This window comes from Lipomyces doorenjongii, assembly GCF_038497915.1.
Source record: "Lipomyces doorenjongii strain NRRL Y-27504 unplaced genomic scaffold V1508scaffold_55, whole genome shotgun sequence".
Taxonomy (NCBI): Eukaryota; Fungi; Ascomycota; class Lipomycetes; order Lipomycetales; family Lipomycetaceae; genus Lipomyces; species Lipomyces doorenjongii.
In genome coordinates, this window is record NW_027118122.1 from 25,507 (window position 1) to 46,692 (window position 21,186).

The window sequence follows — 21,186 nt, forward strand, 5'->3', positions numbered from 1 at the left end:
ACTATTGTGATCAGTACCGATCACAAATGCTGAAAATGCTTTGGTCATCCCGCGTATCAGTTGGAGGATTGGGCCGGTAGGCCGTAACGTATGGAAGAATCAAGATCCAAAATGCCTTTTCAGACAGTTATAAAGCAGTCGATGATCCATTGACGGTATTAGAGTATTCATTGAAATAATCGCCCGCGTCGCATGAGTAATCTTTGTCTAAATACACCGCGACTCGAGGAATATTGATATCAAAGAAATCCGACAACGCTTCGATTTTGAGGTACACGTTCGTGGATTGGTAATGGTCGAACGGGTAGTTGAGCTCCTGGACGCTGTCGGACAAGTTTGCGGCCAGCGGTTGGTTACTGTAGTCAAACAATGTTGTCTCAAATGTGGATGAATTTGAAAGACGTAGGCGCACCTTGAAACCGTACTGGTACGCGTTAGATAGGTCGGTGAGGAGAGCTCTCAAGAGAATCGTACCTGGCCTGCAACCTCATTGGCGCTCCGTAATATGTACTGGTAGGAAAATACAACTCGATACGTTGCGAGGGGATCCGCTAGAGTGAAATTTTGTCCCAAAGTCGCTTGGCTGCCTCTGCCTACTCCTGCTGGCTGTACAGTGGCATCCGCGACATACGGAAGGTTTACTCCTGCTGGCGATCCATCCGAGAATGCGACAGGCACAAAATTATATGTCAAATTGTTCGCCAAAGTCCACGTATCATTGCCGGTACCAACTGTCTCGAATCTTGGGTCGCTAACAACATTCGACTGCGGAACGCAGTAGGAATCTGCAATCGTCGCGTTTTGGGTGTGGTACGAAATATAATTTCCGTTAAACTGATCGTAATAGAATACCGGCTTCTTCAAATAATCGCAAGTATTTTCTTGCGGATCATAAACACTAACATAGTAGAAGTAGAGATCAACACCGTAACCGAGAGCCTGAAGGAGAACATATATCTCTCCGTTGTAATTTGCAGTGACATTACCGCCCACAAATACCTCGGTGACAAAGTCGCCTGTGGAGTGCGTGTTCAGACCGGAGTCTGCACTAGAGGTCGTATTTGTAACGCCGCTAGATCGTCCTAAGTCTTGCGTCGCGGCGACCGAAATATTGTATGTGCTCTAGTTGGTTAGCTTGCCGTTACTATGAGGCTAGTTCTGCAGGATATACCCATTGCCAGTCGGCAGGAACTGCCTCAAATGTCAGCGCCGTGTATGCGTACGCGAGACTGTACTGCTTGTTTGCCGTGAGACCAGATATTGTCTGATTGGCGTAAGGTATCGATTGATACGTTTGCGAGAGCGCCAGTCCCGGGAGAAATAGCCCAGCCGGAGATCCATCCTTCCATGAGATCTGGTCGAAGTGGTATATTCCATTCCCAATAGTCCAGTCAGAGATATTCTTGAACTGAGGCGACTTCACGACGTTAGAATCTGAAATGCAATATGCCGAAGCTAGGTTCGTTGCTGTAGCCTCAGGTTGTGAGGATGTAGCAGTTGATCCGTATGTGCTTGTTGCCGCGGGCACAGATTCTGAGGAAGTAGTAGTAGATCCGTTCGTCGGTGGATTAGCGGGCTTGCCGCTGCTTGTAGTCTTCTTCAAGCCCACACCGAGGCCTGCACCGAGTCCGACAGCGACGCAGATCAGGGCGACAATGGAGGCGATAACCCATGCTTTCCTGTGAGTGTTTTTGTTACCGATGTCGTATGGCTGTTCGGAAATGTCTGGCGATTGCGGCAACTTAGAAAACACCGGCGATGTTACAACCGGCGATGAGATAGGACCCTGTTGCACTATTTCTGGTGCTGATACGTAATCATCCACGGCTTGAGGAGCATTGTGGCTCGGGTCGTGAGAATCGTAGAAACTAGACATGACGAATATGGACGGAAACGACAACACTCGAGCAGGAGGACCAAGACCAGGAGATATCCCCGGCGAGAGCCGTTGCCAGTCATACTCATGGTCACAGCCTCTTCGCCTTGCAGGCGAGAGGCTGAAATGGGGACCAGCGCACATCTGTGCGGCTCACTCGTGTTTCGCTCTGCACAGTATTTATCCAGCCGCACTTGGCAACTTAACACCCGAGATAGTACTCAGCCGCGCCAAGTCCAGCAACCGAGCGGGGAATTCGCACTAATCCTTGCCAGTTAAGCTCAGTGGTAATGATCGAATGTTAGAACATTTTGATAACACAGGCAAGTTCATGTCTTTATCACTTCCAGGTGATATACTTACATTAACGATGTGCAAACACATCAAACTCATTGTGCTTCTTAGAACTGTCGCAGAAACTCACCCTTGGAAATACAATATTAACCTACCGAGAAAGCTTGTAAAATCTAACTCCAAGAATATACACTATTGACTGTATTTAACCATATTCGCAAATTGCGAGCATTCCAACAACTTTATTGCGAGATTAACGCCTTTGCATCACACATCTGGAACCCCAGAACCCTGAACGATTTATCCCCAAACCCGATACCATTAGCGATGAACCGCCTTAAACCCTGCACCCTGAACGCCAACCTCAAGCCCACCTCAACCGCGCCACCGCGTAAACTGCGCGAGAATGACGTACAGAAATCTGCGGGCAGGAGAGCTAATTCCTTTAAAAACATATAATTGCGAAATAGCTTCTGGATGCGGTAGGTATAGTGACGTCCGTAACTTTGCTCAAAGTGCCGAGATGATCAACCCGTTTTGCTGATTTTCAGGGTTAGGCCTTGTCGAGCCCGCACCAAGTATTCAGTCTGAATGAACTTATAACCTTGCGTTCTCCGACCTAAGTCTGTTACAGCCTAATGGACTCTTAGTTTCGCTTCTTTATGAATGATCATTGTGCGTTAAAAGTTGAAATGCAAATCCATTGTGACCAAGCCATTTTATCTTCCAAATGCATAAACCGACTACAAATGCCTCTATAACTCCCATTTAAATAATGCATATGTTCAGCTTCGCTCCACTTCAATCTTCTTACTCTCCTTCCAATTATTGGCTCTCTCAAATATCCATATACTGAACGGTGCGAATGCGGTGTTGACCGCGATCCAGGCCAGCAACACTCCCACATTCAACCCGATATTGCTCTTGGTGTTGAATAAGACAGTTTTGAAGGCGTCGGCGACGTTGTGAATAGGAAATGCATAGCCGTACTTGAAGAAACTTGCCTCCAACTCGATTGAGTAGAAAGCCGGGGAACTGTTGGAGATCACCATAAATATGAGCCAGAAACCGACAAGTGGTGGATACGTTGCAACGCAAATGAGAGCGATGTTCTCTGACGCGCCACCGACGGCTGTCATTCCTAGGAACATAATCATCCAGAACACAACGAACCCGCCGCGTCCATATGCACGAGTGAAGTCGACTTGAAAGGCAAGCGAGAGAAGAGAAAAGAAAAGTGAGAGGAAGAAATATGCAGCAAAAGAAAGCAAAGTTCTGTAAATGAGGAAATGCCGGCGCTTGAGGTAAGGAAAGAAGGATTTGTGGACTTGCTGGAAGAAGTCGAATTGGAAGAAGGATAAGATGATCAGATGGACGAGACCGAGTTGCATGATTGCTCCAGTTACAGGGTTGTCCATTGGACGAATATTGGTAAGCAAAACGGTAGCTGGTGTAGAGAGTAGGTACGGTGCCTGGTTAACAATTTTCGAAGCCGAGTAATCTGAGTTGTTCATAGTCAACCGGAGAAGCTCATTGGACAACTCAGAGGTGAAAGACGAAGACAACCCAGAAATCCATGGCATCAGAGAGTCGTACACTGATGGCTCTCTAGCCTGAGCGTATACAAACTGAACCAAATTCGAGTGATACTCTGCAGCAACACTTGGCTCCTTCAATGCTGCAATTAACTTCGCCGTCGCATTCGGCAAGACTACAAAGGCACCCCAGTTCTTCTCCTCCACGACATCTTTGTAAACCGCATCAATATTGCCGCTGGCGTAGATACTCGTTTCATCTTGCACAGTTGCCGAACCTGCAGCCATGGCGTACCTTGAGGCACTGGAGAGGAACGTCGAGCCGATAATTGAATCCGCATTGCTGTCAAAATTTACGAGAAAGAAGTTGACACGATTGAGATACTTTTCTCTCTGAAACAGTGAACCCCAGAAGATCGAATGGATTCCCTGCCCAGATGGTTAGCAAAAATTTCGTCCCGATTCCAGCGAATATACTCACAATCAGCAACGTTCCCATAACTAGAATCGAAATACCAAACGTCTTCAGTGCATTCCATCTGGTCTGCTCAAAATATTTACTGCAAAATCCAAGCTTTCGGGAAGGTTGTACCCTCTCAATATCGTAATTCTTTGTCTCGTCATCCGGATTAAAACTTGATGGCGAAGATTGTTCGGACAATCCATGTTCTGGGACGTCGACGATACATTCCTGGAATTGTCTGCCGATCCTACTGGCAGGATCTTCAGATGCTAATGGAACCGTGGGGTTCGCCTCGGACATCGGTGAAGCCATCCTGCAGAACTATAGACTTGACCACAGCTAAGACGTACCATCTCTGATTCCGTCCTCTTATGTAGCCTCCAAAGGATCTGTTTATATAATTAGCTGACAATAATGCCCCTCGCGCCCAAAGGGCTTCCCGAGCACCCGCATCTCCAAGCACCCGGTTTACCGATAATTGCCGGAGTGGCGCTGGGCTTTAGCGCTACAGAGGCTGCAGGGGAACCCGAACCCTCGTAGTGCCCCTAACCCCTCAGGATTGGTTTCGCACGGCATGTCTGATATTAAGCTTTTTCTTAATCTGGTCTCTTACACCGTGAATCTTCTCAAATGACAATGTGCCATGTCCACTCGGCAGCCGAATGGAAGAAATTATCTACAGCCTCGCACTTGAAATAATTCTCAGTCTCTGAGAACCTCTCCCATCGTCATTCTGGTGGCACCCCCTGAGTTGGGAAACACCGTCATGCATGATCACGTGACGACCCAACCTGGTAATCTATCATACCAAGGTCACTAATAAAGCGACGCCACGGTTTGCAGCCTACTTGCACTTCGTCGGTCAGTAGGCAGCTAGATGTCTGTCCCGGGCCTCCGGTTAAGCTCCTGCCCACTGAATACACGGATACGGACTTTGGAAACTCATGGAAAGTGAACGCTCTCACTAGTAATGCTGGATTCCAAACCTAACATCTATAGCCGAGACGTCGTATCTGAAGGGGCCGACTGTACCTGAACTTCTTACCGAAGGACAACCTGGCAGTCTTCTCGCATTGGGACCTCAAAGTCGCCCACGGAAGTCATGGCTGAATTTTACCGTTAAAAAATGAGTCCCTAGAGATTGAAAATTTCTCAAATTCCAGATCTTTGGCAACAGACTGTCGTATCCTCGTTGCATCATTCGAACATTATTACAAATTTTGGGTAACAGATCGTATAAGAAGCTTCATGATTCAAAAGTATGTCAATTGCAGTCTTTGTAAGAGATTACGAAAGTTGGGTCATCAGTGGATGCCTTACATCTGTCTTCTAAGGGAATGTCTGTCGTGTGAGGGCAAAGGAAAAAGAGAAGATCTAATTAGAAAGGCACCCCAATCATAGCAACGTAACATGCCTAATCTCACCCATATACCTGTTAACAAGAAATAATAAATAAATAAATACACCTTATTCCCGACAGAAACAATATTAAACGTGATCAGGAGCACGTTTGGCATGCCTTTCATGGAGGGCCAAGTTGAGTACCGGGGTTACTGTTGGCAACCTGCGCACCATATCCATCGTACGGCACCGCTGAATCGGCATTATACGGAGAAGTCTCAGCAGAATTGCCCCAAGTGTCTTTCACGGACTGCAAGACGTTTCCGGTCGTGATCGGGACGGGAAGCGGGGCCCAGGTCTGGGAGTTCAAGTACCCTGGGATGGAGCTGTTGGCGTAGAAACCAGTGGTATTGACCGCTTTGTTATGAAAGTCTGTAGCGTCCGCTACGAGTTGGAAGACGTTGGCACCGACGTCATTTCGACCTAGACTAGGGAGATCCCAATTTTGAGAGACAGTGGAGATACAGGAGTAATGAGTATAGAAGGTATCATCAACTGTTCCGTGGAGATGCTTAGGGACCGCACCGCCGAGAAGGATGGCAAAGACCTAGACAAACATTAGACCCAGAGAAACGGTCGGGAAACAATGACAAAGTACCCGGTTGCCAACGGCTTTAGTCCCATTTTCGTCGAAAGTCAAAAGCACGAGAGTGTTATCCGCGAAATATTCCTCACTGAGCAAAGGCTGGAGGAACTTAAGTGACCATTTTCCAGCAATGGTGACGTTGGTGTCGTGGCCATCGTTGGTCATGTTAGGCGTCATGAAGGACTTCCAAATATGTTAATTGGGAACGCAGAATAGCAAAGGGGACAGTACCCATTGAGGAAGCCGGTGTCTGTGGACGTCATTGGCAAAGGATGTGAAGTTCTTGATATTGGAGAGACGTGTCTCGTTGTTGGCAATAGAGTCATAAATCACTAACGGACTGTCTGTCATCAGCAATTGTTCGTCAGCATCTGCGGGAAGACGACAGACTTACTTGTGCTTCCGTACGTAATCACTGGCAAAAGTCTGTTGATTTGAATAATTGAATCCTTGGAAGCCGGCGTAAGGCAAATCTTCCTGGTATTCTGCCCAAGAGATATGTTTTGTCTCGAGTAGATCAACTACAGTAGAAACATTTGCCGGCACACGCTCAAAATTATCGCCGTTCATACCAAAGTAGTCACCCCCGACGACAGAGATGTAGTTGGGCTCCGAAGGATGGGTAGATGCCCAGTAATTAGAGAAGGTGATACCTTGCTTGGCCAGGGTCTGAAGGCTGGGGTCAGCGGCAGCTTTCTGTTCGTGTGTAAGCTCGAAAGTCAGTAAGTCAGCCTAAAATAGGGAACTCTCACAGAGTAGTCGGTGTTCTCTAGCCTAGAATAGAGTGTCAACAGCTTAACGCGAATCATGAGGAGCACAAACAACCTACCAGATCTGAATGAACCGGCTGAACGCAGCACCTTCAACATGACTCGTCAATTCTCCGACCGGAGCAGTCGCAGCGGCTGCTTGAATGGCCGTTAAAGACGGTTCAATAGTCGAGAAACTGATGGGCGTTTGAGCCGCGACGCCCGAGATCACTGCAATAAGAAAAGCAAGAGAGATCATCTGGCACACCTTTGTTAACTACTACTAACAACCATCACGACTGCTGACGCACTCACCTTGACCGAGGTCGATGGAAGTGTAAGCCCGAGAACATGATAAAGCGGCCGATAGGGCCTTTAAGTAAATTCAGAAAGTCGGCTACGTGTCTCTAGGTAACGGGGCTCATTATCGGAAATTGTTGACTCTATGCCCGCGTAATCATTTCGACAGCGGTACTCCTTGGAAAATCTCTTATTTGGCTTCAACCACGAGGACAGATCCCTCGGAAGCATAGGTCTATCTTTTCAATGCCAGGCAAAGTTAAAGTTCTCTGTTCAGCGCATGATTGGGCAAACATTCTTAGAGAATTGAAATGAATATTACGCATTAGCCTATTGGAATCCTCATATATCCAATGTGGCCGGTTCCGAACCCTGCAGGAAGAGCAGTAGGGCGGCAAGTCAAACACAATGGGTCTAGTGGAATGCGTTTTTATAAATAGAGACGCACTAGTGGCCGATGAATGCAGCGGATCTGCATGCGCACGCGTCGAGTTTGATGTCTGCCATTCGCTTACTACGTTAGTTCAAGTGTTACCTCCAAAGTTTGAGAGTACCCCTGGTCCAAACTCAAATTCAGACTTTTCGGCAATTTCATCGGATAATAGGTATATCGATCTTTAACGGCTCTAGTAATAGGGAACTAAATATTTCCGTGTCAGATACGCCTGATTTTTTCATTACTTCGAAGGAAGCTCGATGTTTTTCTCAAGGCAACGAAATACTCCTGCATAGTCACAGTCGAATCACTGACATTTAGATATGCCACTTTTGTGATGAATTTGGGTTTCTCTTGATGGCTCTCGGTCATAGTTGAGCAGAGACACAACTTTTAAAACAGCCTCTTACGGAGGCCATGTAATCAAAAACAACACGTTTGGCGAAGGAGCCTATGCGCGAATGCGCCATGATTAGAGTGGGCTAATAGCTACAACGGAAGTGAGTAGGTCATAAGCGAAATGAAACATTTCCGCACAGTCGCTGTTAGACGAACTAAAGCCCAGATTGTCGAAGTGTCCACTTGTTTACTTTCGCACTATCTTTGTAATAGACCTTGCGATTCCGTTGCGAAGATTTGTGCATGTCAATGTCGTAAGCAATGTTTCCCGAATTCCCACGCGGAGGCGTGGGAATTCAACCCTGATACGAATATGTTACTGCGTATAGTATATATATATGAGATTTGTAGACAGCAACAACTTTTACTATTCTGCTTCCTCCTGTCCTCCTATTCCCCTTTTGTTGTCTTCCTCCTGTAATTTACAAGAACTCCGACATGTCTCTCTTCAGCTAATGAGCAAAGATATCAGGGCACCCGTTCGGCAATCCAAGGGACCTTTTCATGTGAGTAACGCCTTGGAGATGAACGTATTCCTGGCTAACTCCCGTTGCCGAATCGCTTGATGCAACATCGAAGTAGTTTATACCAAAACCATTGGTGTCAAAGAACCTGGCCGTGCCAGCTACCACATAAATCGTGAACGAGTTGTCGGTGGGGTAGATATTTTTCGTCTCATGCCGATGACCGACAAGAATGTGGTGAACATTATATTTGTTAATCAGTTTTAAGTATTTACCTCGAACTCTGTTTGGGAAAGTCCAGTACGAGTCGGGTTCGTCCTCTGTAAACTCAAACGGAAGATGGTGGTGCGCGACGATTATTTCCTCTCCCTGCACAGCAGCCGATTGCAGTTCTGTTTCGAACCACTGCCACTCGGCACGTGTGTAGCCCTCAAACTCAGTCAAGTTGCTGATCAAAGTGATCGAATCCAACATGATGAATCGATAACCATTCTGTGAGAATGCACCGTGGTCACTGACATTATAGTCTACTGAGAACTGCTTTAGTGTGGCAACATTGCTGATGTCGTGGTTGCCCGGCAATAAATGGATCTTGGGCTCGAATTCTGGAAAGGTGTCCTGGAATGCTTGTATTTCATAACTGAATCTGTAAAACAAATTAGCAACTATTACGTTTCAGATACCACGTTACTAACCGATCGTTGGTTAAATCACCAACGGCAATACAGAAATCAAATTCTTGGGCATTGACTTGCTGCGCTGCCAGGTGCATTCTGTAAGTGTCATTTTGCCATCCATCTAAGCCAAAGCCGATTTGTATGTCACCCAGCTGACAGAAGCGGAAAGGCTTAAAACCACCAGCCAAGACTAACTTAAGTCAGCTACTATGTGTTGGAGTATACTAAAGTACGAACATACCTGTCTGAAGACAAGCGATAACGCCAAAGACAAAAGATGCCAATCCTTTCATTGCAGCACAATTGTTATAGAAATTCTGACTCTAATCCTGGTGCAACCATGGCAAGCGCAGCCGACTGGCGGCCTTTTATTCTTATCCCGCACGGAGATGGGATCACCATTCTAAGCATCGAAACTAAAGCACGCGTTCAAACTTCGACTTATCGAAACACTAGCAGAGTACTTTTTGGGAGTGAATGCCAATGGAACTTAAGCACGACTCCATGTGGGAATGAATGCCTTTCGATCGCTCGCAAACAAAAGTGCGCCGAACCAAAATTTAGTACCCCACAAAATAACGACACGCTAAATCCGCTAAATCCCTGCTTCGGTTAACCCCTTCAGTGGGATTTAGCAAGGCTTAATCCCATGTGGCGTTCTCCGCTACGCCCAAGACAGCAAGCTTAGATGAAAATACACGCCAATAAAGCTCAAGGGTACCTGCACGTTGTTAGACTCTGACTTTCCAGCTGTAATCGGTGTACGGCATTAGAGCGCGTATGGTGCCGTTACGACCGCCATCTCTCCGGTCGAAGAAAAAACAATTATATAACGATAGACCAATCTTCTTGAATACGCTGACATCGTGCGACAGCAACAGCATAGTGAAGAGCCAATTGGAGACCATTAGATGGGGCAGTGCAGGAAACGGTATCCGAAGTCCGCTTAGCGAGGCAAATTGTAGTGAAGCTTGGCGGAGATAACCGTTTCATGACTCAAAAAGACGAACCGTTGGCACAACGGTACGGCTGGACACCCACCTCCTGTGCAGCCAGCCCATAGACTACAGTGCACTTTCCTGGTTTTGTTTATATGTTCAATTGTTTTCGGGATTGCTCAACAATGCATCTTTGTTCATCGCATATGAAACGGAATACTAAATTACTGATCAATGGCAAAATTCGCACATGTTCAGATGGGATATTTGCGGTTCGAGCAATCTCTAAATTTTCTCCGCAGTAATTCTTTCGGCATAGGACAAGCCAGTAAGCCACTTTCGGAAGGCGCCGGTGGGTGCGAGATGCAGGGTAAGTAAATCAAAGTTCTAGATTTGCTACCCTCCCCTCTGTTCCCGCGCATGATCTTTTTTGTTACGACTAGTATTGCGTGGAGTCTGACAGAAATTCTCGCGAAGCGACTTCCATTCGTCGAAAATTTATCCAAATAGTTTATAGCCAACAGGCGACCCCAACTGCCCGTCGGATGTGACACCAACCGAATGCTGAATGAATCATGCGAAATGGTTGGATTAGCCATTGAGGACGGGACATCCTTGACCCTCACTGAAGGAAATTGTGACGACGAAGGACAGAAAAACGAGGCTCAGTTCTGACTCTCCAAGACTCGGTCGTGTCGGTCCCTCGAAAAAAAGCCAAGCGTCAGCCACAGAAGACCCCTCGAAGGCTGGAAAGAGAAACAAACGCGATATCGCATAGTTAATTCTACTTGGACGTCGACAGACGCGATATAGTCACCGATCTTCGACAACCACGAAGAGTAATGTAGACAGCTACGCGACATAATTGACGAGTTGTCGCATTAGTCCAACCAAACGTGGTTGGACTGAGTCCGTTCGTCTGATGAACGCCTTCTCGTAACAGATATCGCGTAATATCTGCCACGGACTCCTCTTCCGGGAGATGAGTACCCTGAACCGGACGATAAGAAACCCGGTGCCGTCTCAGACTTGCTGCACCCAGTATCCCTTGCGACTATAATAGCCATGACAGTCGCATCAACACGGTTCAGGTCTCCTTTGCGGAGTTCTTCGGCGAGTGTCGTAAAACATATGTAATCGTATAATCTAATATACGAGGGCGAAGAAAGAAATGAATAAATAAAGGATTCGGCAGAGACACGCGACACGTTGTCGGTGTTTACCTGCGGATCAGATTTGCGAAGCTTCGTCGATACCAAAATATATGTCAAAAAATCTTGTCGTTACGTAAGCATAATATTTACGAACCTGCTTGCGCCGAAACGTCTACAGGAAGTCACCCAGCAGCCGCTGGATCGTCCAGTGAGGGTTGAAATTGGCAGCGTTGCTGCTAGTGAACAGATTGGATGATTAAGTTTTGTCTTTCAAGAATCGATACTGCATGGCCCATAGATCGCATCGATCTATGACAGCCTGCACAGCAGGAAAATGAAATAATGTTATTTGATAGAGCACGGGATGGACAGATAAGGATATTAAACGCAACAAAAAAGTCAGTCTCAGCATCCAGTGGACTCTAAACTAAGGCAATTATTCTCGATACGCTCGACCGCGGTCTCCAAGATCGCAGAGCGAATTTTGCCTCAACCCAGCTTCTTTGAAAGAAGCCTATTGGAGTGGCTGGAATTTCATGGCCACTTAGAATATGACTTGGGATGGAGTCTCCGAGGACGACCTCCCGAGGTTGGGCGGAATGACCTCTCCACTGGATTGTCCGTCCATAATGACCACCTGCATGCGATTAGCTGCGGGACCCTTGGTTGCGAGTTTGTCACTTACAAATGACCGCGTAGGATCCAGCACAGTCCCTGAAGGACAGTTCGCATCCTCGCAACGGAAAGTCTCAATGACAACTTTCTCCAGTGTACCAAACAAGGGTACCTCCGTTTCGCACCAACGGTCCAAAGGGGCTCCGACAGAGCTGAAGACGGAGCTCATCTGTGGCTTGCTGGATGGCTGCCGCTGCTTCTTCTTCATTCGCTTAATACTGAACATCTGGCATTGCCCCAAGAGGCCCCTCATTAAGACACGTCGCAATGCCCAGACGGCAATGCAGTGCGCATACAGACCATGACATAGCTTCTTGCATACTTCTATAGGACTGCGACACGGCAACTTCAAAGGCAACCATAAGACCCATCTCTTGGTCGTCGTGGTCCAGGTAACGAAGTGCGCCATCCCATTCTCTGATTGTAAGCCCGCGACCAGCTCTACGATGCTTTGTAACATAGTTCGCTTGTGATACACGACGCCGGATGTCTTCACTGATGCCTCCGCGCAGCAAAATCTCATTACAAGAATTCGCAAGACTACCCACTAACTCGCCCACCATAGCTCCATGCAGTGGGGTGGGAGCGGCGACGATGATGGCAATTTGCCGTGTGCTGTCATACCATAGTCGAGGGTACCTGAGGTAGTACGTCAGTGGTAATTGTGTAGGTGACCTTGCTAAAATACATACTTGCTTCCCTCAGTGTCAAGGACCTCATGTGCACGTTCATATTCATCCCAAGTTGCCGGGACTTCTATTTTCGCGTCCGGCGAAAGCTGACGTCTCACAGCACTCATCAAATCGGACTGCTCCATGAGGACACGCTTGGCGATAGCCACTCTTGTCTTCGTAGTTAATACAGATTTGCGCTTGTCTTCCTTACGCGCTGCGGATTCATTATTGTCAAGATCGCCAATCACACTCACAATTAAAAGTTTTCAGACAGAGAAGCGGTCAGTTGATCAGAGAATGACAGACTGGTACAGAAACATGCGAATACTGAGAAAAGTCACAGTTTAAATTGATACTAGTTGCAAGAATCACCAAGAATAGCAATCATTTCTCGTTGGCGATTGGAATCTAGAATGCGCAGTAACTACTGATAATTGCTAGTTGAATGTGTGTGTAACTCCAGCTGAGCCGCACGGATAGACTTGAACTTCGAGCGAGGAGGAGGATTATATAGGCTCCACACTCGTCTAAATTGCGCTAGTCTAAAAGGGTGATACGAGTACGAGTTACGATTAATCGCAAATCGTATTCACCCCTATTTGAACTATATCTAATAAAATAAAGGACGTATCTAAATTTTAATATCTACACTGTAAATATTAAACATGGAAATTTCAACAATACCTTTACCCTAATGCAAAATTGATAGGTCATTGAGGGCAGGTGAAGAGGTTGTTATATACCCACTTCGAACTTATTAGGGATCAGGAAACTTGTTGTGCTGATACGCTGTACCAAATGCGTGAGTGCCCAATGCGCCTTCAGCAATGTCAAACAAGCCCAGATCAATGTTGTACATTGCGAGATTCTTCCATTAGCTCATTTCAGTGCAACAAAATGCGGGGACCACATTCCAAAGCTCATCGATACCCTCAGCCGCGATTTCCTCAATCTCGGCAACTGCAGAATCAACAGTCGCGATATCGTCAGCATCCAACTCGACAAGAGTCACATTCGGAAGCGAGGCAAGTGTGCCGGCATTCGCCTTGGAACGTACAGTCGCAATGACGATGTCACCCTGCTTGCTGAATTGCACAGCCAACGCAAGATTGATGCCTGGGTGTATCAGTGGTGAGTAAAGTATGTGCAGATCGAATGACACTCACCTCTGTTTGATCCCGTCACGACGACAACTTTAGGAGACATTAGTACAGAACAAATCTTGAAGGTGCTCGGTGATCAATTGATGATGTCCAACGGTCGCAGGAGCGAGTATGACTATTTAAATGCAGCTCCCAGCGCGCACCGCCTTGTTGAACCGAACTGCATTAGTCACCAAGTTTGACAACCAAATGCTGTTTAATATTACCAAATGATTATTAGTCGCTTCTGGACGTATAAAAATACTAACGAGCCGCACGGTGCACCACAATTGTCTGTGGCGCATCATACAAACTGCATGGAAAAGGGTTGCAACAGAGTATGTGGTCTTGGGTTATGAATTTTTGACAGATCAGACTGCGCCATCAAAGGAAACGCAGAACCGAGTCATCTATGGGAAATACGTTGATTTTCTTCGTATCTAGTGATATGTGTGTTAATATTTGCAAACGTATAACCTAAATTTCATGCTGTCCATAACCGGGGCAATACCCAGAATCTAAAAAAATGTCATTTTCTAATTGAGGGGAAAGATATTTTCAAATGGAAATGAGATCACAAACCAGCGAGTACTGATAAGGTGTCCCTCAGATTTAACGGATCACTGGAACAGATCATATCGGGAAGGACTCAAGACGGCTTGGAGGCCAATTACGACCAGGACGACAATTGAGATGAATTCGTTGCGGGTCTAAAACCCTAAACCATCACTCTCTCACCACAACTACTAAGACCTCATATTTGAAGCTTATTTGTTCTTGTTCATGACTATTAAATTTGCATGCTGCGTCACGACATTTGACTTTCGGCTCAATATCCTTCCGACTGTGGATCGAAGAGTTTGAGTATGGGATTTCAAGTACGAGGAATTTTGGCTGTCCATCAACGCGTGTTCTTCCTGCGAATGCGGAGTATGGTATTCTGAACAACGTAAGGCTCAGTCCGCTTGAACCGGAACCACCGAAACAGACTGCTACCCTGCACTCCCAAAACCGTTGTGGCAGTTCCCCTTTATCATTTCAGGGGTGACCAGCTTAACTCGTTTGCAACTGTGACTTTTGAATAAGAGCTGAATATAAAATGTAGACAGACTGGATGATTTTCGGCATTCGTTCATTCACATATTCCAGGCTATTCACAAACAATTCTAGGTGATGGCAGATTCACAAGAACAGGGTCAATCGGCTCAAAAAAAATTGTATTGTCACCCGCTACTGGGTGACATGACCGGTATTTTAAGCAGCGACGGAAAAGTGACGCAGTTTCGAGCTGTGCCATTCGCTCACGTCCCCGCACGATTTCGACAGTCGGTCCTATTGCAGAATATCAATGGCAAAAGGGACTTCACTGAATATGGGTAAGGTCGAGTATAATTGCATTGCAGAGGTGTAGGATAGCTGACGATTGCTAGGCCGGTTTGCCCGCAACAATGCGATCCACCGTTTCTGAAAGGGGAGGCATACGGTGGATTGCTACGGCCATCTACATATACCTTTGATGAGTTTGCTTGCTTGAATCTGACGATAACTCTACCGACGTCGGTGCTACGAAGTCATGAGACGGACCAAGAAGGTCTTCCAGTAATGGTCTGGATTCACGGCGGAGGTCTTAAAACTGGCGGAGGTGCCAATTACGGAGTTGAAGGTAATGTGCATAGACACCCATAAAGTACAAATGAGCTAAGTATATGCTATAGATTGCGCGAAGTTTGTGGAGCATTCCATTGCAATTGGCAAACCTATCATCACAATTGCCATTCAATATCGACTGGGCGCTTTCGGATTTTTAATTTCGCGAGAAATAATTGAGGAAGGAAAGCAGAGAGAAGAACCTATTGGAAACTACGGATTTTGGGACGTCATTTGCGGGTTTGATTGGGTTCATAAGTTTGTTCCTGGACTTGGCGGAGACGTCGAGAATATTACGGCGTTCGGCGAAAGTGCCGGCGGCGTTATTTTGTCTTATTTGATTGCTTCCGATGGGCACGGCCGAAAGCTATTCAAGAGAGCCGTTCTCCAATCTGGTGTGGGTACAGTGATGCCACTGCATACCGTCGCCGAGGAGCAGCCAGTATTTAACATGCTGTATAAACTTGCCGGCACGAGTTTTTTCGCAAGCCCGTCATCCAAGGTGGCTAAACTACGAGAAATACCCGCGGAGAAAATTGTCGATACAAATCTTCCGTACACAAAATGTAGGCCATATGTGGACGGTGTCTTATTTCCCAAGGCGTGGAAGCTCGATGATATCTGTCGCAAAACATATGAATGTTATTGGCTGGAGTCAGTCCTGGTCGGTGACTGTGCATTCGAAGTAAGTATTTTGTGTCCGTCAGGCTTGCAGCATACCAGACTAATCGGAAATAGGGTAGCCTCTTCCGGCCTTTGTACGATCAAGTATTTGACAGACTGCCAAATCCCAATTACATTTTGCGGGAACAACTGCTGACAACATTTGGGGAGGAGACGGGAAGCAACATTCCAAATATATTGCGTGCATTCAATCTAGAAATTTACGCCTCTAAACCGGTAAGCAAACTAGCCACTGGACTCTCATATATCACGCACTTTATCGCAAGCAAAGTATTCCAAGTTCCGAGAGCGGGTGAAGAACATATCTTCAATTTTTGCCATTTAGTGGGTGCAATATATTTTCACACACATACCTATAAGCTAGCAAGATGGGATGGGGAGAAGAAATACGAAATTCCTGCGTATTTGTATCACTTTGACAAAACAAACCCATTCCCAGAAAAGGCATATCAAGGCTACTCACACCACTTTGTTGATCTGCTGTATCTGTTCCAAACTTTGAATTCACGAATCGGTCGGCTCGACAACGTTAAAAATTCGCATGAACGGCAAGTTTTCGAAATCAACATAGCTCAAAATCTCGCTTCAAAGTGGATCGAGTATGCTTATGGCCTCGAGCCGTGGGATAAGGACAATGTCGGTGTTCTTGGACATTCGGAAGATGCTGGACAATGGGTTGTCCTGACGGACGAGGAGGATCAAGCTAAATACGGCAGGAAGTTAGACGCATGGAAGTCAATCATGTACCCTTGAAGTTTAGTTGCATATTATGCTATAAAAATTCTTAATCTTGCCATGACGAGACGAATATCTGCTTTATAAATCCGTTTTCCCCGGTAGCGGACGAAAATATGTCATTGCACGATAGGAATTACGTCAAACAATATGTTCTTAAAAGCCATTTAAGCTTAGAGAAATCGACCTTCGCCTTAGTCGAATTTGAACGTGAGCGTCTAACATACCCGCGACAGCCATGGTTTGAGGATCCTGAATGCAAAGTTACATACTACCCTGTTAAGGTTTACTTACAGTTCAAGGTCAGATCTGTAGGTAAGCTTAGTAGATAACCCATAGGAAGTACAGATATGACTGAGGCTACACAGTATTTCGATCTCCAGGCGATCCGCTATGTCAGAATGTGTTGCGAATGTGTTTTTATTGTTGTAAACAACTAATTAGTAGTATTGGAGTATTTGTGCCAGACCTTTACTCACGACTGACTTCTAGTGTCATGCCAGTTCACCGGTTCTCCTCCGCATATGCGTCGCTCACAGAACCGAACTAGATTCTTTTCTAGTCCCTCGTATCTGCCTGTGTAGTACCTTCGTCATTCACACTAGTCAATCCCGTCGACCTCAGCGAGCTTTATTCCTCTGCCTGCAACAACAATGGCAATAGCAAGCTCTAGTTTATCTATTGCGGATGGAGTGGCGGTCCCAATGTTCCGTCACAGGGCGAGACCCTCTTGCGAAAGCTGTCGCCTGAAACAAATCAAGTGAGTGGTCTTGTTTGGTGTACATTGCTCATAAGTCATTAGATGTGACGAACTTCGGTCCGTGTGTGATTGATGTCGAATGCGCTACCTCAAATACACATATTAGCAAAACATGGCACCGATAAGAACTCCTCGTGCCCGCTGAAAGCCACAGCTGCCAAAGTTGACAGCCACCATGCCGGTACTGAAAATGGCTCGCGAGTTGAAGTCTGATATTGGTTCTGGTTACTATGTCGACTCAGGACTCCGTTATGAAGTCAACACTAACTGAAGGCTCTGATTTAACTAATCGATGTGCAAGTTCCGTCGGTGCTACTGTCGTATGGCTTAGACCCCTTACTGCTACCGACTTGATTACATCGACTACAAGGCAGCTGAATGTACCATATATCTCTCCCATACCCGCAAAACGCGCCTTGTTACCTAGAAAATTATTACAGTGTCATTCAATTGCAAAATTACTACTCGAAGGATATGATAATACATGTAATATTCATCTTTTTGACATAGACAAATGATGAAATCGATCTCGCAGAGACACCAAATAGCTCGAAAGGCTTAATACTATGAGCACACATTTGCAAGATGAGCTATATTATTTGGCGGAATATTGGTTTGGTCTTTTCATTACGTTAATATATGCCAGTCGTCGTCTGCTGAACCGTGTTCATTCCACACTGCACTCAGAAGAACCAGCACTCATGTGGCCAGGAATATTGATTTCCACCACCGACGAACTCATTATCAGCTTGAGACATGGCGCAGCAATTTACCTCCACCACTTTACTTTAGAAGACGACAAAGGACTCTTAGCTCGATATTACCCTGACGTGGTGTCTGAGTTAACAATGGCTACATTAGCGGGGACCATAAGTCGCATTTATTCATGAAGTATATATACGTTGACGAGCCGTATTATATCACTTTTACTTGTAATATGTTCTGAATTCATGACAGTCTTCCCAACTCAAACCGATCTTTTTGGTACTGGAACGCTGTTATCATAAGACGAAATGCAACCGTATCCAACTTTGCTGCAGAGGTCAGTATACGTGGCATATTGGATACTCTATTCACTTCCAAGTACCATGACCAGCATAATGACACGCATCTCACGGCCACCGATCATCTAGATGGTCAATTTCTATCCTAGTCATGGCTGTAGATACTTTTGGGACAATAAAATTAAGGCGCTCCTTCGCCATGGTTTAGGAAGGTCATGCCGGGAAACGGGTTGACACCAATGCTCTGCTCTTTATACATTTCTGCTAGAAATTTTTTTTTTGAAAACGTAACTTAATTATAAATCAATAAGTACAATCCAATGGACAAATATAAAGGGAGACCAAAGCAAAAACTTTTCATCCGCTCATACCTGAACACCGAGAGGATACGCGGGTTCGCATTTGGCCATGGCATGCGATCGGTATGACGTAATCAGGATTCTCAGGGGTCTCCTACCTTCCACGAGACCCTCAGGATTAGCCTTCTGACACAGCTACTATTTATGCACCCTTACCCCGCACACAATTATTCACTATTACTACCCGAAGGAACTGACTTCGCAAGCTAGCAAAGCGAAGAAGTACATAAAATACCGACTGTTGTGCTGAGCATCTATAATAGCTGAAGGCAGCTAAGATAAAACACTTGCGGGTAGTCAGTGGCATCTCTCCGAGACAAGGACATCGGTCAAAACTAATTTTTCAACAAGATGTCTCTGAATAAGATCACGACCTGTCTCTGGTTCGACGCTCAGGCAGAAGAGGCCGCCAACCACTACATCTCCATCTTCAAGAACTCAAAAATTACTCATGTACAGCGATACACCGAAGGAGGTAGGGACATCCACGGTAAAGAACCGGGAAGTGTTCTCGTCGTCGAATTCGAGCTCAATGAGCACCCATTCGTCGCGTTGAACGGCGGACCGCAATTTAAGTTTAACGAGTCAATTTCATTTCAGGTCGACTGCGCCAACCAAGACGAGGTAGACTACTACTGGGAGAAGTTGGGTGAGGGTGGCGACGAGGCGAAGTGCCAGTGCGGTTGGCTGGCTGATAAATTTGGAGTGTCCTGGCAGGTGGTCCCGACTGCTTTGAAGGAGATGCTGAATGACTCCGACAAAGCCAGAGCAGATCGCGTCATGGCCGAAATGATGAAGATGAAGAAACTAGATATTGCTGCTCTTAGAAAGGCTTACGAAGGATGAGTTATAGCGCCCGGCTTACTGTGGCATAAAATCTCGGAGGGCGGCGCTGGTGATTAAAACATCCAAAAGGGGGACAACTGTCAACGGCCCTCAATATCGAAAGACGCAAACTTAAGTTAAATTATTGAAATTGTTGCGGCAGAGTTGTTCGCTGGAGAAACGTACGGCTCTCGGACATGCTTAATATTCTAAAATATGTTCATTAAAGGTCAACGGCCTTAGGGATCATAGAGTACACATAGAATTATCAGTGTAATCCTCCAAATGGGTGCCGAGAGCTCGTTGAGCGCCAAACTTCTTCCTTTGTGTCGTCGCTGACAATTTTGAACCCTGAATCTATAGTCGGCGCACATTCTACGCGATCTGTTTCTTTTCACAAAAGTAACAGGGTCATTATGCCGCAACAATGTTGTCATCCATCCCTGCTAGCATTTAACAACAGAGATATCCGGTAAGATATTCGGCTGCTGAAATAGCCATCGAGGATAGATATAGAGTACGTCAACGGAACGTTCCGTAGGAATATTGATGGTAAGTATCGCCGGTTTTAGTGGTCCTGCTTTCCAATGGAACTCTTTCATCACTTCAGTATGAAGGTTGTGCTGACCGTATATTAGTGCAAAGACCGCTGTCTCAATTGACAGTAACATTCTCGTTCGACCCGAGTATATTATTTCTTCCGAGCTTCGAGGAGACCTTATCAGGGTCTTACGAAAATATGTATTGAAGGAATTGATAGGATCACGGCAATTATGGACAAGAATGACAGACCGGCGCCATTTCCGGAATGGAACATCTCAAGGGAAATATTGCCGCTGGTGTCTCCTTGAGGGACGATGACATCAAAGAGATTGATGATACCTACGTCTTTGAACCCGGAAATCGGCACATTTTCCTCAGCATTACTCTCTTGAGCGACTCTCTGCAGATGGTATTAACGACCTTGGCGACGTCTAGCTGACCAAGCTAAATGGGTGACTTTGATTGGGTCGAAGTGGAAAAACCGATTCGGCCAGTTAAACTGTGAGGATTGATTGCGCCTCCATGATCTAACACTTTAAAAGCGGGGTTAGATGCAGTCTCATGGCATATCTTCATGACGGAATTACCAATTACTGCATACATATGGTATCAGTGGCATGAAACAAATTACTATCAAAGTGCCCTGAATACGTTTGCAAACAAAATATAAATTGCTTTAAGGAGCTTTCCAAGTTATTGGCGTAAACAAATCTGCGATGGGGTAATATAGCAGGCAGTCAAAGTCTTAAATTACGTATAACTAGAACTCGTGTAAAAACTGCACTGGACTTTAATGACATAATTCCTTCCAGCTCCCCTCGAATTATACATATAGAGTCTGCGCAAATTTTCAGGTTATTGGGAAT

The 21,186-nt window shown here is 45.9% G+C and overlaps 8 protein-coding genes across 8 annotated transcripts; 2 read left to right on the forward strand and 6 right to left on the reverse strand.

Annotated features, from left to right (window-relative positions):
* Positions 1–3: 3 nt before the first annotated feature.
* V1508DRAFT_231991 (uncharacterized protein) lies at positions 4–2,216 on the reverse strand. Its single transcript, XM_066936314.1, has 3 exons — positions 1,172–2,216; positions 475–1,122; positions 4–424 (listed from the first exon to the last, which is right to left on the reverse strand). Exons 1-3 carry the CDS (start codon positions 2,018–2,020, stop codon positions 128–130), a joined length of 1,794 nt encoding a protein of 597 aa, XP_066793939.1. The 5' UTR covers positions 2,021–2,216; the 3' UTR covers positions 4–127.
* A 574-nt stretch (positions 2,217–2,790) lies between these two features.
* V1508DRAFT_232156 (uncharacterized protein) lies at positions 2,791–4,763 on the reverse strand. Its single transcript, XM_066936315.1, has 2 exons — positions 4,187–4,763; positions 2,791–4,134 (listed from the first exon to the last, which is right to left on the reverse strand). The coding sequence occupies exons 1-2, from the start codon at positions 4,478–4,480 to the stop codon at positions 2,956–2,958; spliced, it is 1,473 nt and encodes a 490-aa protein (XP_066793940.1). The 5' UTR covers positions 4,481–4,763; the 3' UTR covers positions 2,791–2,955.
* Positions 4,764–5,303: 540 nt separating this feature from the next.
* On the reverse strand, positions 5,304–7,240 carry V1508DRAFT_423078 (phosphoesterase family-domain-containing protein). Its single transcript, XM_066941125.1, has 6 exons — positions 6,985–7,240; positions 6,908–6,929; positions 6,550–6,851; positions 6,387–6,495; positions 6,168–6,338; positions 5,304–6,116 (listed from the first exon to the last, which is right to left on the reverse strand). The coding sequence occupies exons 1-6, from the start codon at positions 7,161–7,163 to the stop codon at positions 5,691–5,693; spliced, it is 1,209 nt and encodes a 402-aa protein (XP_066793941.1). The 5' UTR covers positions 7,164–7,240; the 3' UTR covers positions 5,304–5,690.
* A 1,235-nt stretch (positions 7,241–8,475) lies between these two features.
* V1508DRAFT_232289 (Metallo-dependent phosphatase-like protein) lies at positions 8,476–9,762 on the reverse strand. Its single transcript, XM_066936316.1, has 3 exons — positions 9,422–9,762; positions 9,199–9,370; positions 8,476–9,149 (listed from the first exon to the last, which is right to left on the reverse strand). The coding sequence occupies exons 1-3, from the start codon at positions 9,471–9,473 to the stop codon at positions 8,492–8,494; spliced, it is 882 nt and encodes a 293-aa protein (XP_066793942.1). The 5' UTR covers positions 9,474–9,762; the 3' UTR covers positions 8,476–8,491.
* A 2,054-nt stretch (positions 9,763–11,816) lies between these two features.
* Positions 11,817–12,764, reverse strand: V1508DRAFT_399325 (uncharacterized protein; the record flags this gene model as incomplete). Its single annotated transcript, XM_066938253.1, has 4 exons — positions 11,817–11,909; positions 11,958–12,173; positions 12,244–12,586; positions 12,640–12,764. 4 exons carry the CDS (start codon positions 12,762–12,764, stop codon positions 11,817–11,819), a joined length of 777 nt encoding a protein of 258 aa, XP_066793943.1.
* Positions 12,765–13,378: 614 nt separating this feature from the next.
* On the reverse strand, positions 13,379–13,827 carry V1508DRAFT_399326 (uncharacterized protein; the record flags this gene model as incomplete). The annotated part of the gene is made up of 3 exons (XM_066938254.1): positions 13,379–13,489; positions 13,532–13,737; positions 13,788–13,827. The coding sequence occupies 3 exons, from the start codon at positions 13,825–13,827 to the stop codon at positions 13,379–13,381; spliced, it is 357 nt and encodes a 118-aa protein (XP_066793944.1).
* A 1,109-nt stretch (positions 13,828–14,936) lies between these two features.
* V1508DRAFT_405909 (Alpha/Beta hydrolase protein) lies at positions 14,937–16,847 on the forward strand (the record flags this gene model as incomplete). Its single annotated transcript, XM_066938726.1, has 4 exons — positions 14,937–15,139; positions 15,194–15,426; positions 15,479–16,095; positions 16,149–16,847. 4 exons carry the CDS (start codon positions 14,937–14,939, stop codon positions 16,845–16,847), a joined length of 1,752 nt encoding a protein of 583 aa, XP_066793945.1.
* A 2,292-nt stretch (positions 16,848–19,139) lies between these two features.
* Positions 19,140–20,062, forward strand: V1508DRAFT_232420 (3-demethylubiquinone-9 3-methyltransferase-domain-containing protein). Its single transcript, XM_066936317.1, has 2 exons — positions 19,140–19,248; positions 19,304–20,062. Exon 2 carries the CDS (start codon positions 19,304–19,306, stop codon positions 19,796–19,798), a length of 495 nt encoding a protein of 164 aa, XP_066793946.1. The 5' UTR covers positions 19,140–19,248; the 3' UTR covers positions 19,799–20,062.
* The last annotated feature ends 1,124 nt before the right edge of the window (positions 20,063–21,186 follow it).